The sequence below is a fragment of the Carettochelys insculpta genome, chromosome 2, assembly GCF_033958435.1.
Source record: "Carettochelys insculpta isolate YL-2023 chromosome 2, ASM3395843v1, whole genome shotgun sequence".
In the NCBI taxonomy this organism is placed as follows: domain Eukaryota; kingdom Metazoa; phylum Chordata; order Testudines; family Carettochelyidae; genus Carettochelys; species Carettochelys insculpta.
Genome location: NC_134138.1, coordinates 213,564,989 through 213,589,867, shown reverse-complemented (window position 1 = coordinate 213,589,867; position 24,879 = coordinate 213,564,989). Strand labels below are relative to the sequence as shown.

General features: G+C 42.5%; 1 protein-coding gene across 4 annotated transcripts in view; it reads left to right on the top strand.

Annotated features, from left to right (window-relative positions):
• The window catches only part of PLEKHA8 (pleckstrin homology domain containing A8), a 38,504-nt gene extending 14,334 nt beyond the window's left edge, over window positions 1–24,170 (top strand). For 2 of the 4 annotated variants that reach the window (XM_074984546.1, XM_074984547.1), the window contains exons 4-14: window positions 583–707; window positions 1,907–2,065; window positions 2,886–2,938; window positions 5,958–6,115; window positions 8,505–8,673; window positions 10,436–10,521; window positions 11,198–11,256; window positions 13,229–13,359; window positions 14,608–14,678; window positions 15,770–15,831; window positions 17,354–24,170. In XM_074984546.1, the coding sequence (XP_074840647.1) occupies window positions 583–707; window positions 1,907–2,065; window positions 2,886–2,938; window positions 5,958–6,115; window positions 8,505–8,673; window positions 10,436–10,521; window positions 11,198–11,256; window positions 13,229–13,359; window positions 14,608–14,678; window positions 15,770–15,831; window positions 17,354–17,551 (1,271 nt within the window). In that variant the 3' untranslated portion in view covers window positions 17,552–24,170. Of the gene's footprint in view, window positions 1–582; window positions 708–1,906; window positions 2,066–2,885; window positions 2,939–5,957; window positions 6,116–8,504; window positions 8,674–10,435; window positions 10,522–11,197; window positions 11,257–13,228; window positions 13,360–14,607; window positions 14,679–15,178; window positions 15,329–15,769; window positions 15,832–17,353 lie in introns of those variants that run through there. The other 2 variants (XR_012644041.1, XM_074984548.1) reach the window with 2 other exon arrangements.
• The last annotated feature ends 709 nt before the right edge of the window (window positions 24,171–24,879 follow it).

Genomic DNA, 24,879 nt, shown 5'->3' with positions numbered 1-24,879 from the left:
AGCTAACAAAACTGTTGAATTTTCTGGATGATTAATAATCTAGTTTAAAAACTAGCTTTCCAGCATTCAAGTATCTTAATTATAAATAGTGAGATAAATGGGTATTAAAATGAGCTGTCTTTGTCAAACTCTATTTTTTCACCCTTTTGTAGTGTACAAACAAGGAACAAAGACCCTCTCACAACTGCTGTTTGTACCTCAGATTATTTGGCGAGATTTATTAGCTACATTATAGTATGCAGGGTTTTAGTCCTTGAAGAAAAAGGCTTGTGAAGTTATATATCTTGTGGTTGAGACTCTTTCTTTTGAAGTTGGTTTGTTTGTTTATAGCTTAACAGCTCAGCTGGTACACTCTGTGCCTGCTTTGTGTTGTGAAATAGCAAAAGGTTCATGTTTTTCAAATGTCATCAAATGAATGTATGGCCAGCCTAGTTCTAAGTTGTACGTTCTTGATATTTCAACACGTTCTCAATTAATTAATCAACTGGATTTAAATAGTACTAATTATTTCCTCAAATTTCCAAAAACATGTACTGCAAGACTGATGGGAGGTGTCCATCTCTCCTGTTGTTTCATTTTTAGAGTTCACTGAAAACACTGCGGCCTTGAAAACCAAAATGTCAGAGCTTAGGCTGTACTGTGACCTCCTTGTTCAGCAAGTGGATAAAACTAAGGAAGCTAGCATTTGTGGTGTATCAGAATCAGAGGTACAGTTTTGTTTTCATGCAGCCCTGTTGCACTGGGTGCTGAGTACTCTGGACTTGAACACTTCACAGAATGAACCCATCACAACTTAAAGAAGGATGATACTCAGTTTAATGTTGCACTGACTTTCCTGCTGAATGCTTCTCAGTCTCTTGTCATGCTAATCTAGTAGCAGAATGTCAGGTCACAGACCAGTATTGAGTTCATCATGGCATGTACTGACCATGTTTTATCTCTGGGCATGTGGCATACAAATAGATGTTACTGTTGAAATGCTGCATTTTGACCCTGATGTCATGGAGGCTGACAGCAGCAGGAACACCTATAGAAGATTCAATCCCAGTAGCATCTGCTGTCTCGGCTGTGATCAGATGGCCTCTTATGTTTAGCTTTTTGAAGTCATTGAGCGCCTGATGTTTAAGAGCAGGGCCTACCAAATTAATGATAATGAAAAATGTGTCACAGACCATAAAATCAGTTTTATGCTTTTACCCTGCACTAAACTGATTTCATGGAGGAGAGCGGAGTTTCTCAATTTGGGAGTCCTGACCTGAAAGTGAGTTGCAGGGGGGACCACAAGGTGATTTTTAAGGGAGGTTGTGCTATTGCCACTCTTATTTCTGCACTGTATTCAGAGGTGAGTGGCAGCTGATGGCCAGATACCTAACTTTGAAAGCAGTACTCCACCAACAGCTACAGCACAGATGTGTGGGTGGCAGTTCAACACCATGCCACCCTTACTTCTACACTGCAGCCTTTAGAGCTGGATGACAAGAGAGTGTCCACTGCTGACTGTCATCCTAGCTCTGCAGGGAGTAGCACAGTCTATGCCTTGCCATTCTTCCTGCTGGGCTCCTGACCGGCAGCCGCCACTCACCAGCTGCCCAACTCTGAAGGTGGCACCACTATCTGCAGCAGAGCAGAAATAAGGGTAGCAGTACCGCAACCTCAACCCCTTCCGAAATAGCTCGGCAAGCTACCCGCAGCTTTTTTTCAGGCCGTGATCGCTACAATTACAACTCTTCTGAAATTTCAGATTTAAATAGCTGAAATCATGAAACTTGAGATTTTCTTGAAATGCCATGACCAAAACGGACTGTGAATTTGGTAGGGTCTTAATTAAGAAAGACAACTGCTGGGATGATGGGTTTCGTAAATGTCAGTCTTTCCAAATTAGGAAAGACTGTGTTTTATTTCACAGAATGGAATTGATAGGGGAGCTCTGCTGAAATCAACATGTAACACCTTCCTGAAGACTCTTGAAGAATGTATGCAGATCGCAAATGTGGCCTTTTCTTCTGAGTTATTACATCATACCTCCTGTGGCTCTCCGCACTTGGCTGTTCTCAAATCAAACAAGGTAATGTTGAGATCGATAGCTGGGATTGCACAACATGAAAGCATACCACCTTTCCTGGAAGCTAGTCATTGTGGAAGTGAGGATTGGGGGTTTTAGCTCGGCATAGAGATACTAACCATCCACTGGCTACCTCCAGTGGTGTGATCTTGATTGTAAGTTATGCAAGACTCATTTGTACATTTAAATCACCATTGACTTACTCTTAATAGCCATTTAAACTTCTTGCTCAGTAATATTTGGGACTTGATTCAGCTGTGAATATCCAGGGCCTAGAATATTGTTGCCGTGTGCTAGGCTGTGATGGAAAACCAAAATGGTTTTTAAAAATAATTACAGCTCCGTGTCTGCAACTGTAGCTACCCAGAAGATGAGACCAGTGAGAGGTGTTCTCACTATCACTGTCTCAAATCCCCCACATGTAGCTATGAAGCTTGAGCAATTCCCTGGACTAACATCAAATTAGAGTGAAGGAGCAGGGAGCATAGGTCTCTGCATTTGGTGTTTGTAGGATTTTTTAATTTAAGCATACGCAGGAGGAGGGCTTTCACAAGGGCCATTCCTGTTCTCCTGCGTGATTGCCATGCCTGGGGATTAGCCGCTGATCATTGTCAGCTAACCTTTGGAATAGATAATTTACCTGAGAAGGGCCCGATCTTCTCGTGGTTGAGACTCCATGACATATGTTCATATGGGCCTCAAATCAGGGAAATATGAAGCACAAGTTTACTTTTCCTAATTGCCTGTAGTTTGCGTTAGGAAATGTGAAGACTCGGGTGTATGAAATGCTGCCTTACTTAAGGATAAATTTTCTGTTTTATAGGTGATCTCTCCTGTCTCCTCCGCTAGCACTGCGACAGAAAGGTACACAGAAAGGTACACAGAAGGGCATAATTTTTTGTTGTTACTCTTTTTTTCTAATGTGCTGATATTGCAAATAACTGATACAAATATCCACAACCTCTATAAATAAATAAATAAATAAATAAATATAGAGATACGCACATTTCATAGAGCTGGAAGGGACCTCCGGAGGTCATCAAGTCCAATCCCCTGCCCTCTTGGCAGGACCAAGCACAATCCCTGACAATTTTTTTTTTAAATCTATTTGCCCCAGACCCCCCTAAATGGCCGCCTCAGGGATTGAACTCGCAACCCTGGGTTTAGCAGGCCAGTGCTCAAACCATTGAGTGACATATCTGGAATGAAAACAAAAAAGCAGTCCAGGAGCACTTTAAAGACTAACAAAATAAATTATTAGTTGGTGAGGTTTTTGTGGGACAGACCCACTTCCTCAGACCATGGCCAGACCAGAACAGACTCAATATTTAAGGCACAGAGAACCAAAAATTGTTATCAAGGTAGACAAAGGTAGACTGCCTTTTTGATAGAATATAGATTAACACAGCTATCTCCCTGTACCTGGAATGAGTAGAAAGGTCGGAAATTTTTTCTCATTTCCTGGTGACTTTTCTTACTGTTCTTCCTGTTGCAACCTGCTGCTGCTGGCTAGCCAGCCATCTCACGCATGCTTTACTGCTCTCTTTCCCCGCCTCTGATTTCTGTTCCCGTGCACTGCCAATACGAGTGTTGCTGCAGAAAACGGGGCAGGTGGAAGGGGAGGGCAGTGAATGAGCAGTCCATCACAACAGTGATCAATGCCAGTGTAATATGCCACTGGAACACTTCTTTAAAATCTGGTCTGTCCCAAAAACCCTCCCTCTGCCGTGGCAATGTGCCCCTACCAGACTTCAAGGCAAAGCAAACCTTTTCCTAGCATTTCTGATATATCTTTTAAGCTGCGTCTTGTATAAAAAAACAAGAGTTGTAAAAATTATGGTCTGTTTGCTGAAAAAAGTAATTTCTCTCCTGGGTTTTCTTAGTTTTATTAACAGTAATCTTCATTCCACTTAACTCCTTTCTAGCTCAAGATTTTATTTAATTTTTTTCTAATTGAGTGAACAGTTCCTTAAAGGCAGCCTACTTCTATCTGAAACCGTTTTTTACATGCTATTGTTACAGAGAATGCCTTCATAAGTTGTTATACCTCTGACTGGGAGGAGTTCTTTGTGCATTTGATGTATGTATAGTGCATTTGATGTATACTTTGTGTATAGTTTGTTCTCCCACTTATATGGCCATTTTCACCTATTATGTATTCACTCAGAAAACAGTGGAGAAACAGATATTTGAGGAAAAATAGGAAAAGGTGACTGAAACCATGGGAGCAGGACTGTTTCAGATACAATAATCGTACCTTTTTAAAAAAAAAAAATCCACTGAATTTCAAGGTGGCTGTTTCCCTCTTAGGCCATGTATACACTAGCCCCAAACTTCGAAATGGCGATGCAAATGGCCCTTTCGAAGTTTACTAATGAAACGCTGAAATGCATATTCAGCACTTCATTAGCATGTGGGCGGCCGTGGCACTTTGAAATTGACGCGCCTCGCCACCACGCAGCTTGTCCCAACGGGGCTCCTTTTCTAAAGGACCTGACCTACTTCGAAGTCCCCTTATTCCCATGAGCTGATATCTTAAAGGGTGTCATGAGGAGGAGGGAGAAAACTTGTTCTTCTTGGCCTCTGAGGAGAGAACAAGAGGCAATGGACTTAAGCTGCAGCAAGGGAAGTTTAGGCTGGACATTAGGAAAAAGTTCCTAACTGTCAGGGTGGTCAAGTACTGGAATAAGTTGCCAAGGGAGGTTGTGGAATCACCCTCGCTGGAGATATTTAAGAACAGATTAGATAGATGTCTATCAGGGATGGTGTTGATAGTGGTTGGTCCTGCCGTCGGGGCAGGGGACTGGACTCGGTGGCCTCTCGAGGCCCCTTCCGGTCCTAGTGTTCTATGATTCTATGGCTACGTCTACACGTGAAGCCTACATCGAAGTAGCTTATTTTGATGAATAACGTCTACACGTCCTCCAGGGCTGGCAACGTCAATGTTCAACTTCGACGTTGCGCAGCACCACATCGAAATAGGCGCTGCGAGGGAACGTCTACATGCCAAAGTAGCACACATCGAAATAAGGGTGCCAGGCACAGCTGCAGACAGGGTCACAGGGCGGACTCAACAGCAAGCCGCTCCCTTAAAGGGCCCCTCCCAGACACAGTTGCACTAAACAACACAAGATCCACAGAGCCGACAACTGGTTGCAGACCCTGTGCCTGCAGCATGGATCCCCAGCTGCAGCAGCAGCAGCCAGAAGCCCTGGGCTAAGGGCTGCTGCCCACGGTTACCATAGAGCCCCGCAGGGGCTGGAGAGAGAGCGTCTCTCAACCCCTCAGCTGATGGCCGCCATGGCGGACCCCGCTATTTCGAAGTTGCGGGACGCGCAATGACTACACGTTGAACGTCGTAGGGCGCTATCCCCATCTCCTGATGAGGATAGCGACTTCGACGTCTCGCCGCCTAACGTCGAAGTTAACTTCGAAATAGCGCCCGATGCGTGTAGCCGTGATGGGCGCTATTTCGAAGTTAGTGCCGCTACTTCGAAGTAGCGTGCATGTGTAGACACGGCTTATGAAGCGCTGAATATGTATTTCAGTGCTTCATTAGTAAACTTTGAAATGGCCATTTGCGTGGCCATTTCGAAGTTTTGGGGCTAGTGTAGACGTAGCCTTAGTGTATGTACCTTTTTCCACTCAAGAATTCCATATTCTTGGTGTAGGATTGCGTTAGTTAATATACACACTGGAAAAACGTTTTTGGAGCCACATGATTCCTTTTAATGTTTTTAGACAAACATTTTCTCCCAGCAGTTTAGAACAGGCAACAAGTTTGGATTTCAGGTCCCTCACATTGTTGTGTTTGGTTTGACAGGAGAAGATATGCCAAGCAAAGTGTTATATTGCCTTCTATTTACATGTGGTTTTTTTCCTTCCCCTCCTTCAGGCAGATGGAATTGAACAGTTGTGAAAATGGCTCAGTGACAGCAGAAACTAATCATTGCGAACAAGCCTTGATTAATACTCTGATACCTTCACCTCCGAAACCTAACGAGGGGGACTGTGGCATTTCAGCAGAAGCCCAAGTAGAAAAAAAGTTGATAGGTAAATGCATGGAACAAAATGTTATCCAGGATTGTTGTTTAATACTTTTCCGCACAAACAGTCCCATAAGAGTCTGACATACTCCTCTCATCAGAGATGGAGTACATCAGGACTCATAAGATTGCTGAAGTCTGACTTTGATCTCTGTCCACTTCCCAGGGGCTAAATCTTCCCCCACATAAGTCACCCCCTTTTGGTGGCCTTGGTACAGACCAAGAACCTCAGAAGTACAGTCACTAAATTGCTCGTTCACACTCAAGCTCCTTCTGGGTCATAGTGGACAGAAATCGGCGGTGCACTCAAGCAAAGTTGACACTGCACTTGCTCACTGAACAAGGGATGGCATTACGCATGGCTCCCTTTTCAAATAGTGAGGGCCCGCCTATCCAAAGTGCATGTGGAGCTGTGTGTGTATGCTGCTGACAAGCTGGCCTACAGTTGGCTTGTACTTGCACTGACGTATCTTAAAGACCAAAACAAAATACCAAAAACAAAATCCTTAAAGATCATTCCCTTAAATTAAGAGTTTATTTGTTTTAGGAAGATTCCTTCTCTGTTCAGACAGCGTTGTATTACGCTGCCCACTGCTCAAGCTGGAACCTCTCCAAAGTAGGCAAAGTTAAACATGTTGTTTTGATTTGGCATTGTTTCAGAAATTGCCTGATACTTAGGCTAATGTGATTATATAAAAAATGTTTCAGTATGTGATAGAATCTAGCCCTAAAACACAATGTTGCAGTTCTTGAGGTATTTTTATTAATATTTGTTGAGTAGACTAGGTCAGACTCAAACCATGTATGTTTCCCTTGCTGTATTTTAAGAAAAAGCACTAACAACTAATGGTCTAGTTCAATTTGTGCTCAAATGTAAGAGGTATCAAGGTGCTCAGCCTGCCAATTTGTGCTCTGTCTGTTACACATATTTAGTTCTCCTGCTGGCTTCCCAAAATGTTCTTTGCACTTGTTTCTCCCTCCTCCTCAGTTTAGTTTGGTCTTGCATAGGCAGCAGAAATAGTTCAAAAATCAGAAATATAGTAACTGGAAAGGAAAACAACTGTGGGGTTCCTATTGTGAAGACGTTGTGCAGGCTTGACTAATTAGAGGTGTCCATTTCCCACACTCTTCCCACCTGCTCTAAAACTACCTCCACTCTCCCTTTCCCTGGCTTAGTTTTCATTTACTTAGAAGTTCATGGTAATACAACATACTTTCAGCCCAAACCTTTTCCCCAGCCTTGGTTGTACTTAGGGTTCCCACTGTAGGACAGCTCAGCCCTCACCCTAGATCCTTCTTCCACCCAGGCGCTCCCACAGCCCTTTCAGTCAGGGTATGATAACAAGACAAAACACATGAGTCAACAGTTTCCCATTTAACTCTTTTCCAGCAGATTCACTGTGGCTTTTATGTTGGATGTCTTAGGAGAACTCTGCCATCCTTTTGCACATTTTTAGTTTTAGTTGCATTTTTTCCCCCTGCAATGGACAGAGGAAAAATAAAGTAAGATGTGATGCTGTTTCCCAAAGAGACATCTCTTCTGTGGATCTGTTGGGCTTCCAATTTGGGCAGTGAGAATAGCCAATATTGTGTAGTTCTGCTAGTGCAAAATATGGGCCATAGGCTGGAAGTGGCTTGCCCAGCATTTCTGTCCAGCCCGCTGAGCTGATTAGCAGTGCTTTCTCGCAACGTGTTCATCTGCCTCACCCCCACCTTCCTCCGTCCTGTAGCCCAGCTGGTCCCAGGACTTCCCTTCTAGCCATGCGGGGAGTGGGGAGGGGAAAGGATAGGGGAATGGGGTGCTGAAGTCAGGATGTCCTCCTGCTCCTGTACCTGCTCTCCACAGAGCAGGAGTCAGGGAGAGGGGGGGACACAATGGAGTTAATCCAGTCAGAAGTATGGTGAGTGATGGAGATGAGTGCCTGTCTTAAGACACAGTGTGCTGTTTCTAAGATTTCTCCAGGAACCAGCTTGCACGCGCTCTCACTGCGCCCTGCCCTCCCCCCATACCTCATCTCTGCAGGGTGAGGAGAGGAAGAGACAATAGAGCTCGACGCTTTCCCTTTCTTAGGCAGTGTACATTGTCTGTCAGAAACTTATCCAGCAGCAGTCAGCACACACAGTCTCTGTGTCACACGCATACACCATCTGTGACACAATGTCTCCTCTAGCCCCGAGCCCCCTCTGTGGGCCTGGAGCTGGTCCCCGTGACTCCTCTGTGAAAATTATTGCCCACTGCTATGTTAGTGCCTGTATAGAAGGGAGCATGCAGAAACCAGGAGAGCCACTTATTCTGAATACCCTAAAACGCACTATAAGTTGGATGACAAGAGGAAAAACTAATCACAGAATTTCATTCAAATTAGCTAACTAGTTTCTATTATTTTAAATGTAAGATGGTGAAGCTGAAGATGGTGGCAACAGCCGGATGCTGCCTGTAGAGAGCAACGGTGCTAATGAGTTGCTGCAGTCAGCAATGGATTCCATAAGCGGACCAGCTCTGTCAGAGTGGGAAGAAGGAAAAGAAGAGGACTTTCCTACCTTCTTCAGCATCATGAGCAATAGGTAGTGTAGCTCCTGCATGCGGTAGACAAACAGTGACTGGTATAGTGAAATTGTAAGTTAAAACGCTTCCTCAGCTAAGTATTTGGGTAGTGGGAAATTCACTTACAAAATTATCTCTGGGATTTATTTAAATGTTATCATTTGTGGTAAAGCTATAATATGTTCTGTAGTAGTGGGAGTTGGAACAGGGCAGTCAGCTAAGTGATGTGATAAAACTTTTACTGCACTGATGGAGCTTTTATCTGATACATTGAGGCATTCTGTCAAAAACTCTGGTTAACTTAGAGGGAGGGAGTTTGGGTGCAGGGGTGGAAGTGCAGGGCAAGGGCAAGGCCTCTTTACATGCTGGCCCCACCCAGAGTGCTGGCTCCACAGCTCCTATTGGCTGGGAAGTGCAGTAAGTGGGACCTGCAAAGGTAATACCTATATGGAGGGACAGCGAGCAGAGCCACCTCGCCACACTTGTGACAGGAGCAGCAGGAATGGATTGACCCTTGCAGGGAGCTGTCCAAGGTGATTGCCCTTGAATATGGCAACCTGAGCCCCCTCATGGACCCCAAATCCCTTCCCAGAGCCTTCACCCCAGCCCCACGCTCCCTCCAGCACGCCGAACTTCTTGTAGCCGTTCCTCCACTTAGGAGGAGCAGGGACCTGTCACCCCTTATGGGAAGCCTTGCAGAGCCAAGCAGGGAGCCTGCTGGCCCTGCACCAACCAGGCTATAAAATGGATTTTTTGTGAAGGTCTGAAGGACTTTACAGAGCTTTCCTGTTAGCCCAGGGATAGATAACAAAGGTTTTACTGTACTGTGTGATTATTTTTTTTTATCCTCCCCACTCCCTAACTCACTCCTGCTATGGATGGGATAGAGGTAGTTGATTCTTTGCAAGAGTAACTGGCAGCAATAAATACTGAACTTCTGAAAATATGATTGCTGGTCAGTTAATCATTCACTGGAAAACTATTCTGTTCAAAATAATTATCTGTCTCTGCTAAATTGACAATGGTACTTTTCTATGTTGTAAGTTATTCTTTGCTGTGATGGAGACTCAGCTTATGTACTGTCAAAATCACTGGGCTGTGTTCACCAACAGCAAAAGCTAGCACAATAAAACTGATGTAGAGAGGATCTGGTTATGCTAATGGTTCGTTACATGTAAAGATTATCTTATTGAGAGCAAGGGGGTGTGTAATACAATTTGTCCACTAAAACTGTACAAAAGAGGCAGTAGTATAAAACAGAATTCCAATGCTTAAGAGGGGTAGGAACATGCTAAAAAAAAGAATCTCTTATCCCCCCAAAAATTCAGACTCTGAGATCAGAACCCCACCACACTAGGCACAGGATCTGCACGCAGTGAGATGAGCGTATAGTCAAAATAATCCTAAAATCACATGGGAAATGTGGTTTCTGTTTCTGTCATAATACCAGCCTTTCTGAGTCCCAGGCAAGCGTGTTAACCATAAACCCACGAGCATTATGTAAAATTTGCCCTTCTCAGCGGAACTGTCCGAATCACAGAGCTTAATTCTTGTTTTTATATTTCTGAGCAAACAGATGATAAACTTGTCTTTTTATGTATAACTTATGATTTCCATTCAAACATAATATCCCTTTCAGAACAAAACTCAAGACGTAGGTCTTGTGCAATACTGATTGCAGTATGACCTAATTCAGTAAAAGCAAAAGCTTCTTACATTGTTTGTGGGTAAGGCATGACAAGAACGTTTAAGGTTTCTTTGTGTTCATATTGGAATCTCCAGGTTCAGTGATATCGAACTCCAGGAGAATGAGGGCATACCTACAGAGGAATTTCTGCAATCGTGTTATGCAATAGTGCCAGTTTTGGGTAAGTGGTTGCTTACTTTCATAGTCCATGTGTCTAGCAGCTGTCCAATGAGTTCTTTTTGATTGCCACATAATAAGAGAGAGGCCTGAGGTGTGGTTCAGCCTCTAAGGCTGTCTACACTAGGCAAAATAAGTCGACTGCAGATACGCAATTCTAGCTACTGCAATCCCGTAGCTAGAATTGAGCTACCCGTGCTCAGCTTACTTGGCTGTCCCTAGTGAAGAAAGTCAAGGGGAGAGTTTTTCCTGTCACCTCCCTTACACCTCGCATCTCATGAGGAGTACAGGGGTCAACTGCAACCCCTGGGAGGTTGATTCTGCTTGTCCCCACTAGACAGGCGAAATTGAACCCTGGAAGATTGACCTGCTTGGGCTAGTGTAGACATAGGCTAAGATCATTCCATTATTTAATCCTATTTGAGGATAAGGACACTGACTTCCTGTATGAAATGCTTTGAGATCTATGGATAGAACATGCTATAAGATCTAGGTCCTATTATTTTGGTGTCTTTGGCTCACGTACAGACTGTAGTTTTGGGCCCTGTAACACAAAGAGGAAAGAGATCTGTTTCTCCTTTTATCTATTCAGAAAAGGTTTTTAGTACCAGGAGAAATGGATATTGGTAAGTCATGAGTACTACCAAACTGCTTTAAAAATGTTGCCTTCTTTCTTCTAGACAAACTTGGACCAACAGTCTTTGCTCCTGTTAAAATGGATTTTGTAGGTAACGTCAAGGTAATAGTCATTTCTAGCACTGACTCTTCAACAGAATGTATTCTAAAGCTATTCTAATTAAAACTAAACAAAGGCCAAAACACCCAAATTGTGAATAAATGTAGATATGGTTTTCTTAAATCAGGGTGCACAAGCAAGCTGATATCTAACCGTGTGAACAATAATCCCCATACTCAATATACCGTCTATCTTAAAATCATGGAAATGAGTCAGACTTTTTTCTTTATTAAGTCCAATGCTCCACATTCCGAATAAAGTAGGATTAGTCCACAGTATAGGAATATGTACTTAACAAATAACTTATTATTTGTCTTCTTGTGATTTCAAATGATTCAAGGCATGGGCAGCTATCACTTCTGTTGGAAAAGTAGTCAGCTGTCACAATTAGAATGGAGTTTTCCCCAGTTCATCAGCTCTTTTCATTGCTTAATTTCACACCATCGGGGTAGCACAAGATGTATTACTTGGAATAAAGAACTCCTTTTGCTCCTTGGCTCTTTCATTCTTTGGGTGCAGTAGGTGGCTTGTTTCATCTTTAATACCTCTGAGTTTAAAGATGTGTTTAAAATAATGAGCTGGGCAGAAACTGAGTTTACAGTCTAGCCCCATATTACCGATTATCAAACTGTTTTGCTATTAATATTATGGCCGTATATAGGAACACAGAGTGGCACAGGATAAAATGCAGTACTTATAACCCTTACAAAGAAGGTGAGTGGGAGGTGTGTTTGAAGCAGGTGACATATGGAATATATAAGCACAGGGCAGGTATCTGGAAATTTTTATAATATCTACATAATGTTCCTATCTGTCACTTCAAAATGTGGAAAGAAACATTACATTGGGTACTGAAAGTACTGAATATTTGTTCAACACATTCCAAATTTGTATGTAACCAGATTTTTTTAAATCTCCATTAGAGTTATGGTCTGGTATGAGCTATTCATGCTAGATTATAGCAGTTAATGAATATGGTTTAAGTTGCTTCTTAAATTCTACACTGATAAGGCTTTAAGTGAAGGTCTCATTAGACACATCTGCTTTGTTAATAATGTAGTCTGGAAAAAAAAAACATTTCTGTGCTGCAGGAGAAGCCAGTGAATGCACTGTGAGCCCAGCTCCTCAGCTGATATAATCAGAATAGCTCCTTTGAAATCAATGCTGATTTATATCAACTGAGAAGTTGCCTCTGAATCTGAACCTTTTTCTTTTGGCTGCAAGCTTCAGAAAGGTTTTGTGAAACTCTCTCAAGATGAAGTAAAAGTACTTCAAAAGTACTACACTGCAAAAACATGAAAACACCTATTGAGGAACATTACTTATTTCAGGCTTATAAAGAAATACTTTTTGAAAGTGGAAAATAAATAGCTTCTTTACCTTCCCAATGTGCCTGCTTCTCTTCCACCACAGCACAGGGTCCTGTCATAACTACTAGCGGTAAGCAACTGCATAGACATTAACAGAAAAGAGTGCTACAGAACCCAAAAAGGACTTGGAAAGGTAGTGTTGAGAGTGAAAGACATATATATCTCCAAATTATACAACAAGAGCCTCTTAAAACAGTTGGCTTAGCATCACGATAAAAGAAAAAAAAACCACACATTTTGATGTGCTGCTGCTCCTTAATGCCTTAACTGAGGTTTTTCTTCCCCCTAACATGTTCAGAGCATGAACTTTCCTCCCTGAAAGTTGAGAACCATTCTTCTAGGGGAGAATGGACAGGACTGTCTTCGTGGCCCACCACTACCACTCCAGATTTAAAATGTCAGGGGGCTGTTGAACAAAGCAAGCTGCTTCCTCCTCTTCCCCTGCTCGCTCCCTATTTCAGAGTTTATTGCTCTATATACACTGCAAGGGTTCAGTCTGGAATTCCTCTTATGGCGAGTCCTGGTAAATAGCCTCTCTGAGACAGAATGTTTGTGTCGTAGAAAATGGAATCATGTAAAAGCATAATCTGTTCCATTCTCTCCAGAAAATAAGTCAGAAGTATATAACCAACAGAGAAGAGTTCAACACTCTCCAGAAGATAGTGCTCCATGAAGTGAGTGCAGAGGTAGCACAAGTTAGAAACTCGGCAACTGAGGCCCTTCTGTGGCTTAGAAGGTAACTGCATATCCTTCCGTTTAATTATGGGCTTGTCTACACTACCACCTTCCTTCGAAGGAGGGATGGTAATTAGGGTGTTGGGAATTTACTAATGAAGTGCTGCCATGCATACGCAGCACTTCATTAAGCAAATTCCCCCCCCACCGTAACTTTGAAGTTTTAAACTTTGAAGTACCGGCACGTGTCGTACCGGTGGGTGCGCCGCGGCTAGCCGCATGCCAGTACTTCAGAGTTGCTGCAGAGGGGAATTTGCTTAATGAAGTACTGCATATGCACAGCAGCACTTTATTAGTAAACTCCCAACACCCTCATTACCATCCTTCCTTCGAAGGAAGGTGGTAGTGTAGACAAGCCCTATAAGTCTTAAATGTTACCAAGATTTCTTCACCAATGTAGAAGGAAGCAAATCTTGCTAGGATTTTTTTTTTTTTTTGGACCACCAGAAATAGTCCAAATTCTCTACATTCAAATGTACCATCCCATTCATGATCCCAATACTGGGCATGCCATGCACAAATTCTAAATGCCCTCTGTTTCATAGAAAAATGACTGAATAGCCCTCTTGGCTAACTGTTTCTGCCTCGTCTCTGAGTAGTCCAGAGGACCTGAGCTATAGCACAGTAACTCTGACTTGAAGCACAGCTTATCCCAGGAATGGGACTGGTTGCTGAAAAGGATTGGTAAGGGATCCATCTTTACCCAGATGAAGAATGACTAGTCGATACTGTGTTTGCTATTATAAGTGAATTGCCCAAGAGGAGACCTCACTTATGTTTTCTTTAGGCATTTTCCCCGAGAAGGAGTAATATCTCAGTGGTTAGATCAGTGCCCTTATAAATCAAGGGTTGTGAGTTCAATCCCTTTTGGGGTCTCAGATGTATTTCATTATGACATCTTTCAGATACCTAGAGGCAAGTTAGATAAGTATTGGTAAGGGATGATATGGATGGTGCTAGGCCCTGCTGTGAGTACAGGGGACTGGACTTGATGACCTGCTGATGTTCTTCCAGGTCTATGCTGGAAGTTCCCTTCCAGTTCTGTGATTTTATTCTGTTAAATGAGACAGGGATTGCTCGTAGTGAGCAGCTGTTCCGAACGTCCTGTTTTAGCCAAGCTAAAGATTTTTTTAAACCAATGATTCTGTTTATGCATATGTAGTGATTTTATACACCCTTCTACTTCACTGAGTGATTGTGGGGGCTGTCTGGTGATAAATATTTTGCTTTTTTATTTTCTTCCTTACAGAGGCTTAAAGTTTTTGAAGGGATTTCTGGAAGAGGTTAAGAATGGAGAAAAGAATATTCAAACAGCCCTAAGTAAGTGCCAGTTAATTTATTGTTCTTTTCTGTTTATAGAATTGAGCTTTTTCCCTGTTACTCAAGGTCTGGGTGGTATTCACTTTTTAATTATTAGAATAGCGTGCCCAGTAGCTCACCTTCAACAAATATCTCTTCTGAAAACTGTTATCTTGAGACAAATACCCTGGTTACAGTAACTACATTGTTTGTGGCAAGTCATTATTTGATGGCATTCTCTTCTGCCCCCAGCTTTGTGTGTATATTTAGTTAAAAATGGAAAACCTAAAACAAACCCAAACCCAAATATATCTTACAGCAACTTAAGGCCTTGTAAGAAACGTTATTCTTATACAGTGCTTTTCCTCACTGAGTCTCTCAACATCCTTGTGAGGTTGACACAGTAGGTGCTGCATCCGTTTTATGTGTGAGAATACAGCGAGGTTGAGCTGTTACGGAAATGTGGTAGCTGCCAAAATAACAATACTAAGCATGTCACATTTTGCTTCGCCCCTGTGTAGAAGGCCTTCTCCAGAGTGAGGTGAAAGTGGCACAATGCTCAGCAACCTCCACAGAATTGAGTACTGGAGAGTACAGCGCTGGGGATGAGGAATGGTCAGAGCTTGGGTGATCAGGGACCAGAAACTGTACTTGAAGATCAGTTTGTCTCCATTGACAGAGAGGATTTATTGGGCAACTTCTTTGCCAAATCCTATGTGACCGTCTATAGAAATGGTTGGATCGTGAAGAAATGTACTGGTGAATAATTTTCTTCATTTGCAGAGAACTGTTCAAGAATTTCTCGTGAAATAATGTCCAGGAAGTAATCTGAGCGGCTCTAGTCAGTGTGGAATATTCACCCATGCCCTCCAATGAATGTAAAATATGTGTGGGGCAGCCATTTTTAGGCCTTTCAGTTACTGTTACTGCCAGCCAGAGGAGCAGTCCCTAGAACCTAAGAGCTGGGGAAGAGCTGAGGGCTGTCGGTTTACACAGAAATATTGTGTGGCTTTGTAAGGAGGAAAAACTCCTCTCTCTCTGTCAGCTGGGAGAGAGCTAGAAGAAAATTAAAATGTACAGTTGGAAACATTTTTCTTTTTCTTTTTTCTAAGACAATGCTTATGGCAAGACATTACGGCAGCATCACGGCTGGGTTGTGCGAGGGGTTTTTGCAGTAAGTGGCTAACATCTTAATTACTGACTTGGCTGGTCAGAATCTTGGTTTCATTCACCTTTTACCCCATCCTTATGCTATGGTTGAGACTTGAGGAAATGTACTGAAATGTAAATACAGAAAGAATTAACAGAGATTCAGTTTGTCAGATCTCGACCTCAGAGGCAAGGGTTGGGCTGTCGATTTATGTTGAAGGTTTGACTTTCACAGAGGAAGCTGTTTGTCTTTAGTTAAGAATTTTTGTCTGTTTTTATATTTAGTCCAGAAATGTCTTCTATCACACATTATATAGGGTCTTTTCTAGAACAATATAGACTAACAGATATTTTGGAGCATAAGCTTTTGTGGACAAAGACCTGCTTCGTCGGGTCTTTGCCCACAAAAGCTCACGCTCCAAAGTATCTGTTAGTCTATAAGGTGCCACAGGACTTGGTGTTGTTTTTGAAGATACAGACTAACATGGCTACGCCTCTGATTCTAGGACAAAAAATGCCAGAATGTTTTAGAGTGGGGGATGGTCTCAGACTCGCAACTCATGGACCATCCCTGGTCCCCTGTAGTCTCCACGGTGGCAGGAGCTATGGGGAAACAGAGCACACGTGGCGTGTGCACTTCACTCCGTTTCTCTGACTTCCACTGCTGCAGGGAGAGTGGGAGGCCTAGTCTTTGCTGCTGTCCCACACCAGGCTCTCCCCGCCTCCAGTAGTCCCTCAGGCCATGTCCCTCAGAGGATGGGATGCAATGGGAAAGAGAGGATGGGATAGTGACAGGAAGGAACAGGACTTGGGCAACAGGAAGGGACATGGCTCCTTTCCCTCCCCCCAGCCCATTAATACTCCTGGGCCAGATTGCAAAACTGCTCCAGTCAGGAATCACCCATGGGCTGTGAGTCTGAGACCCCTGTTGTAGAGCGTGTCATTAATATCTTTCCCTAACAATATTTTGAATGCGTTGGTGGAGGTAGGTTCTGTCTCCTCAAGGTGTTCTTACCTTCAGTACATGAAACATCAGAGCAGAGTGGGAAAGAAGAGTGAAATTCCGTAGTTCTGAAATCAAGACCCACTTTACTCAAATGGATGCCCAGTTTCCTTGGTTACTTTTCAACCCATGCTAGCAGTGCCCTCTGCTGTCTTTTAAATTGTACTGATGAGACTGCAAGTCCCAGCCAAGTTGTAATAACAAAGCTTCTCTTCATTGAGAGAGAAGCACCAGGATTTGAGTAACATTTAAAAAAATACGAAAAAAGGAAAACTCACATGTGGAAATTAGACTTCCAAGTTCCTGTGTTCTTGAAAATTGGACATAGGTTCCTTTTTGACAATGAACACATCTTGGTTATTTTAATGTTTGTAAAGTCGATATTAAAAAAAAAAAAAAGAAAAAACCACCCTCCACTTGTCACAGATATAGGCACTTTCTAAAATCATGTCTCTGTGAAGAGTCTCAGAATAGTGATGCAAAAGTTGAATCATCAAAAATCTCTTTCCAAGTCTGATATTTTAAACTTCTGTTCCCATCCCAGTTAGCTTTACGGGCAGCACCGACATATGAAGACTTTGTGGCAGCACTTTCTGTGAAGAAGTGTGATGATCAGGAAGAAGTGTTTTTTAATGCAATGAAGAGAGACCTCAATGTTTACTTGCCAGCCATGGAAAAGCAGCTGAATATCTTGGACACTCTCTATGAAGTACATGGTTTGGAGTCGGATGAGGTGGTATAACCACAATGAGACAGTACCTCAGAACTTCACACCCTGCGTTTGTTAACAAGCTTTTCCAAATGCTATTTCTCTTCCTTGTGTCTTTCTTTAGCGTGGGAGGTGGAGGAGTCAGTGTGCGTATGTATTTTTAATCCTTGTTTCTGTTTAAATGCAGAGGTGCTGTTTCTTTGAAGGGTGTCGCTGTCCACATGGTGAAAATCTTTGGCTGAATACTTCTTCTTTTTACATGAATGTAACAGAACAGAATTAAGCCTTTTCAGTTCAGTGTTCAAACATGCTACCTGGCATTAAGAGGGGCAGCTTTGATGGGAGCACAGAACACACTGATGATGTGCTGTCATCACTATTTTTCTCTCACCCAATTCTGTGCCTGTCCAAACAGTGATGCTAGTCTTCATTTCACTGGTCTTGTCTCCACTGGTGTTTTCTGAGTGGCAATGAGAGCTGAGCCGCACAGGTAGCAGACGAGAACTCTCTGCCTTATTAATGGAGTGGTTCGTTTGGTCCCATCTTGAGGTAAATTTGGGTTGCATCTTTCTTTTTTATACTAGTGACTGGATTGTATGCAGAACTCTGTTTTTAAACATCAACAAAAAAAATGTGAAGACTTATGGCAAGTGTTGCCTGGATGGTCAGGGACCTTGGGTCTCCCTTAAGGATCAACCCATCACACTAGACATGCTCTCCCAGTGCTAAACTAGGTACTGTCTACCTCCTTCCTGTTTTATGGGCCTTTTGTTGACTGTTCTACCAAGAATCTCCTCCTGACTCATTCCTTGGGGGACTGGGAGGTGCGGGTGAGGGGAAAGAGAGAGAGAGAATGTGCGTGTAAAACAATCCTCATAGTCATTGTGGTGCCAGCCTTGTTGCTAATATCCCAGCAGGGGGAGGCATATACATGGCAGAGAGAGAGAAGTTTGTCAAGATGGGTCATCTTTATCTTGGTACTAGTACCCTTTGCTCTTGTGTGGTTAACAAGGCTTCACTGCTAAGTGCTGGAAGCCTTGGGCTAGAACCTCACCTGATGTAAATTGGCAATGTCCCCTTGATTGTACTGGAGCTATGCCTATTTACAGTAGCTGAAGATCTTTCCTGCTTTGTTTACCTCAGTAATAAACAGAATAAATTTCTCAAAAGCTCCTAAGTCACCCTGGAAGTCAATGGGACATAGGCTCCACAGTGCCTACGTCACACAGGCGCTTTTGAAAAGTTTGCCTATAGCCTTCATTTTTAAAGGGCCTATTCTAAATCAAATCTCATAACTGCTGCTGGGTATTTGGGTGGTTTAAATGCAAACAGCAATCTAAAAAGTTTTAAAAAATGCTTCTAGTGTAGCATTTGGAGGGGCTGTAGATATTGGTTTTGTGTTTTTGTCAATGGGCGGTAACAAAGGCTGGGTTTGAAATAAGTCAGTCCTAGTGGGAAATATAGTTCTTCATAAAGCGATCACACAGTAGTGCAGCTCTTAAGCATATAAACCAAAAGTGTCTAGGTTTGACTGAGAATTAAGGATAATAGAGATATTTTTGCCATATTTCCCTGCCGCTAATATGAACAAGTGAAACGTGTCCACTTATAATCTTGGAGTAAAGAATGAATAGCTTTCCAAGTAGTCAGTCACATGATTAAAAGTAAAATTTAACTTTGTGTCAAGGGCTAGCAAAAGGTGTTTGGACGGTTTAGTCCCATTGTAGGATTTAACTAGGCCGTTAGCGCGTAGGAGTTTTGATGGCCTTCTTCATGAGGTGAATTTCACCTTGTTTGTTTGTTTGTTAGAGTAGGAGGGGAATTAAATGCTTAGGAGAGTGGTGAGCCATTATAAATAGAGGAGCATGCGGCTCTGCAGTGACACTCAGAATTTTTTGTTGCTATCTCATAGCAGAAATGCTTTTGCAAATCAAGGATACCGGGAAGACTCTAGTGCCTGGGTTCCTATAGAACTGGCTATATAGTCATAATTCTGTGGTTGAAGCACAGATGTATATTAAGCACTCAAACTATTCTACCCAGAGGATACTAAAGATTGCCAACTTTAAAGAAAGCACAAAACAGCTATGAGAAAAGACCAAAAACTTTAAATTTGGTGGGCAAGATAGACACAGAAGGCAATAGGTAAATAGCAATTGGCTTGATTATCATTTTTTTTCCCCAGAGCTGTGGGTGTTAAGTCCCTTTGAAAATTGAGGTATTTTCTATTCATGCTTAGATTTAGAACTTAAATTGTTTGGGCAGTCTGCTTCCGTTATTAAACTAGCTGCAGAATGAAGAAATGTGCCTTTGGGATTCACATATCATTCTCTTTATCATAAATGCTAAGTAATCCACACAAATATCAGTAGACTGACCCCAAGCCATCTCCCCAAATAAGTGGTTTTTTTCAGTTCTCTGCATGACACTCTGGGAAGATAGTTGCACTACTAGAGGCTACATTTTTCACACGCACAGTGGAGGAAAAGACAGTGTGTCTCACGTATAAAAATCAATTTAAAAAAAAAAAACTAATTGTGAAGTTAGAATGAATAAAAGTAGAATTTTCTTTTGCTGTAAATTTTTCTCATAGTGGGAGACAGTTCCCAGCATTCAAGTTTTTACCACCAGGGAAATGCACATGTACTTCTGCAAGCATATTTCTAAAGTAGAACACTAATGGCAACCTTATTCAAATTTTTTAGCTTCAGAACTGATATTTCCCACCAATCTTACTGCTTTTGATGAGCAGACAGATAATTAAGTGGTTTTGCATATTTAAAACACACCTTCCTCATCAGAAGACTTTCCTTGTCTCCAGTCTTCCTTGCAGAATTGGCTCGTTTATTTGCAATTGGATGGTCAGGAGGTTTTTGAGACACATTGACAAAACTCAATTAACTAGTAAATGTACCAGATTAACAGCCACGGTCCATTATGAAATCAGTTGTTCTTTATTACTTGTTCTGTTTTTCCTGACTAATACCACCAGAGATTTTAAAGTTCAGAGACAAAAATAGGTTGTTTTTTCCCAGAGGTGGGTAACGCTTTGTATTGTTAAGAGTTTGTGTTTGCCTTACTGCTGAGCAACAAGCATACACCTTGAAAATAATGGGCTACAAGATTTTACTTCCAGATGCTGAAATTGTTATAGCCCCGTTCTGCATACCTGGCATGAACTGCATTGATTTGTTCACCTTTATCTGTCTGAAGTTTTACATCTGTTTCCTTTAGAAATGATTTCAGCTCTTTCCTTTATCAGACAGTTGCATAATCTCAGGGATTTCTGCATAGCCATTGCAAAAATATAGCAACCTTATAATATAATGCTGGGGTTTGTGTGTGAGGTTATAGTTGAGTTCAGAACTCCAGAAAAAAAGTACAACACTAGCACAGTTGCTAAGACATGATAAATCCCAAAGCAATAGGATATGAATACTGTAGAAAACAATGTCAGCATATTTTAATAACTGTCATCTCTCTCTCTCTCTCTCTCTCTCTCTCTCTCTCTCTCTAATACAGTGCCACTAGTATTACAGCAGAGTTCCCAGGAAATTCAAACAGCAAGCTCTGCTTAGAAGTGGATGGGATTTGATTTTGCTTTGCTTTTTCTAAATGTAGTCTGGCATCCTTTTCAGTGCTTTAAGACACTGTAAGCAATAGAGGTGCTCTAGCACCAAGGCACCATGAGTATATTTTGGTGAACTATTAATACTCAAGTGTTCAGAGGTGTTAAGGGATCACTGAAACATACCCAGGAGTGTCATCTTGATGTTCTCATATGGCCCTTAACTTTCAAAAGCACATTTTAAATACAGAGTTAATTTTTAAAAAGTGTTTGGAATTGTAAGGGCCACATATTTTCACTCTTGAAAAAAATTTTCAATGAATAGGTTGGGCTAAAGTACAGTCACTGTTTACAGCATTCAGCTTACTTCACATTTAAGAATGATCAAACTTTTTATTGGAGTTGTGAGATATTAAATATGCTTTTGTATCTCCAGAATGGGTTCAATGCTGCAGTTTGTATCTGTATAGATAGTGCACTTCAGAAGTGTATGGCCATTAAGGATTTTTCCCCTCATTCAGTGGACTTCCTCCCTTCACAGAGTGTTTGGAATGTCTGTGCAGTTTTTTGCAGAAGATAGTTAAAGAAGCCTGTGTTCCCATGAGGCCATTGTAACAAGCAATAGCCAAGCCCTTGCAGGGCTAAAATCTCCCATTTACCTGACTTATCCATCTCGTTCCTGGTCAGCAGACAGCTAGGCTGCTTTCAGGCTGAAGTGTCTACTTTGCAAAGCTAAAACGAGGAGTTCAAAACTGCCACAGAGCCAGTGTATTAAAGCAGTTTTAAAAACTGAGAGTTTGAAGGCGGGCCAAAGCTCAGAGCTGGACACCCCCAGCAAATCAAGGCTTGTGAACGCTGAAGTTTTAATTTCATTTATGAACTGTAACTCAAGACATGTTGGCAGTGACAGTTCCTAGTGCTCATTAGCAAAGGCACAGGCTCAATGATGGGCTGGATTCTCTCTGCTTGCGGGCAAAATGCTGATAGGACGACAAGGTGAGAGAGAACAGGACAACTGAATCCATGATTGCTGTACCCTGAGAAAAACGTTAGGTTTTACGGACAGCCCTGGTGTTCAAAGGCATAAAAGTCACTTGTGGAGAGGGTAGTGGTGCGGAAGGAGATGGAGTCCTAGTACACAAGTGAGACTATCCGGTGATGAATCTGGAAATACCCCTTGTTCATGTGGAGGTTTAAACAGTGCTCTGAAATCAAAATGGCCAAAGGAACAAATTTGCAAACTTGGGTTTCATGGTCTAGAGCAGCAGTGTCCAAACGGAGGGAGTGACGCCTAGATGGGCATGAAGGAAAAATTATGAGGGTGCAGCAACCACCCAGGCACTGGGGATGGGATGGGATGGGAGCACCACCTGATGCTGCTCTGCACTCAGCTGTGGCTCCTGGCCCCACTACTCCCAACTCCTGGCCTCAGTTCTACTCCCAGCCCTGACTCTGGGCCCCAGTCCACAGTTCCCATCTCAGCCCTGAGCATGGCCCCATGCCCAGTCCCGATTCCCTACCAGGGCAGGAGCCAAAGTTAAGGGAGGCGCAAGGCAGAAAGTGTGGGGATTATTGGTCTACATTTTAATTTTGCCCCCAGTGGAGGAAGGCTTTCCTGTTCGGGACTGCACATAAGCGTGTGTTTAAGCCTATATCCAATGGGTGTCCTGAACATGGATGAACTAAAGCCTGTGCTTTAGTGTTTTCCTGAAACGAGGTCTTAAACTGATGAATGCACACTTCTGCACATCACCCATTGCGTTAGAGCACGTACCTGCTCAACGTGGGAGTGTTCACTTTTTCTAGTAATCTGTAACTAAAGGGACATCTGAGAAGTGCCAAAGGCTGACTTTATTAATTTAATTTTCCTTGTTTCAATAGCCTGACTAGGTTTTAGCTCAAACCTGGTTTATCCTCATTTATGTCTTAACGTTCTTCGCCCATAATTGCTCTTTGATCCCTTTAAACAAAATTCTCAGCAGTTGGAGGTTCCTATGTGGTGGTGGTGTTTTATCATGCCTCCATGTAAGTTGCACCTAATTAACGCAAGGGAATCACACTTCAGAATAAAACCGTAAAGCTGGAAAGTGAAGTGTATATGCGTACGTTTTCCTTTCCCAGTTTCTATACAGGTTGGACCTCGCTGGTCTGGTTCCCTTCAGACCAGACTGGTCCTGAGTGAGGGAATTTGCCTCACTGGGGTGGTCCCCTGCTACTGGCCCTCAGTGTTTATGGTCAACTGACATCCAGCTTCTGGATCCCAGCCCCCCAGAGCTGCCGTGGAGGCCCGCACATCCAGCCATCCTGAGGTTGCTGCATTGGCCCCGGCTCCTAGGCCTGCCACAGCCACTGCGGCAGTCCTGGGCCGCTGAGCCCAATTGTGCCCCTCTCCCTTCACTCCCCTGCCACTCCTGGGCCACTGATCCCCAGCCCTAGCAGCAGTAATGGCTTCCCCATAGCTGCTGGGCTGCTGCTCCTAACTGTGGTTTCCCAGACACGGGTGGCCCTGCTCTAGCTGTTGGGCTCTCTGGCCTGGCAACATCTGTGGTCCTGCCAGACCACAGGTGTTGCCAGACCAGAGTACCGGATTTCAGAGATGCAACCTGTATTTTCCCAGCCACATGCTGGGTATTAATTGTAAGCATTAAACTAGGCCTATAGTGAGCATTGTTTTTGATTCATACTATTTAAGATGAGAGAAGGTACATTGCTTCTTATTTTAATTTTATTTTTGTCTTAACTAATGAACAAAACTGACATCTCTTCTCTGTTGTAAACATGTCGGTACCAGAACAAAAGGAAGCAGGTCAGACAACCAGCCTCCTTTCAATTGATGCTGATTCTGTCAATAGACTTACGTTTCATACTTCAAATATAGTTTTGTTGTTTTTTTGTGAGAAATGTTGAAGACGTCTGTCAGATTTTTATATTTAGTGATAATAAACTTATTTTTAAATATGCCTATTTCAAAATCTCATTTTCTTTGCGTGGTTTTCTAAAAAGCTTTGTTTATAATTTTTATTTATTACTTGTAATACAGTAAAGCTCTTCTCCATTATGCTAGGTCTAGGCACTGTAATTGGTTCTGGTTAGTGGGAATGGCCACTATGTATTTTTTTTAATGATAATGTTCATGCCAATGGACACGCTTGGATTTATGAGAATAAAACAATGACTTCTAAAAGATGAATCCACCTAATATTTGTGGTTTCCTGGGCCACGCAAGCTCCTAAAGTCCCTAACTAGACCCCAACAGTCCATCCCAGAGTCACCCACTCACTGCTGAGGGCTTAAAATTGAGAGGCATTTCTCCTGCTCTAGAGCTGGAGGAATATCTGTGCATCATTCCTATATACAGATGAAAGCCAGTGTTTGATTATTAGGTGTCCTTTAAAGTGTCTGATTAAACATGATGTGGTTTGGCCTCTAGATTGGCCAGAGATTTCTTGTTACAGAATAAGGGCTCTTATGTACGTGGGAGAGGCACTCATATTTAGGGAAGACCATGTGACTCTGCAGCACACTCACTAGTCCAAGCAGAAGCACTACAACATAGCTAGGTGGACAAAAAAAAATATAAAATGTTCTCCGTTTGCATGCTGACAATCCTTTTAGGGAAACTGAAGTAGGTAACATAGATGATTGGAAAGTGATCGTCACTGCAGAATACCCGGGAAGATCCCAAATGCTTACACCTAATTCAGCCCTTTTCTCTTGTATTACCAATGGTGCTCAACCTCCTATCAAAATATCCTCATTCTAACAATGTTGGGGTGTCCTCTTACACACTATC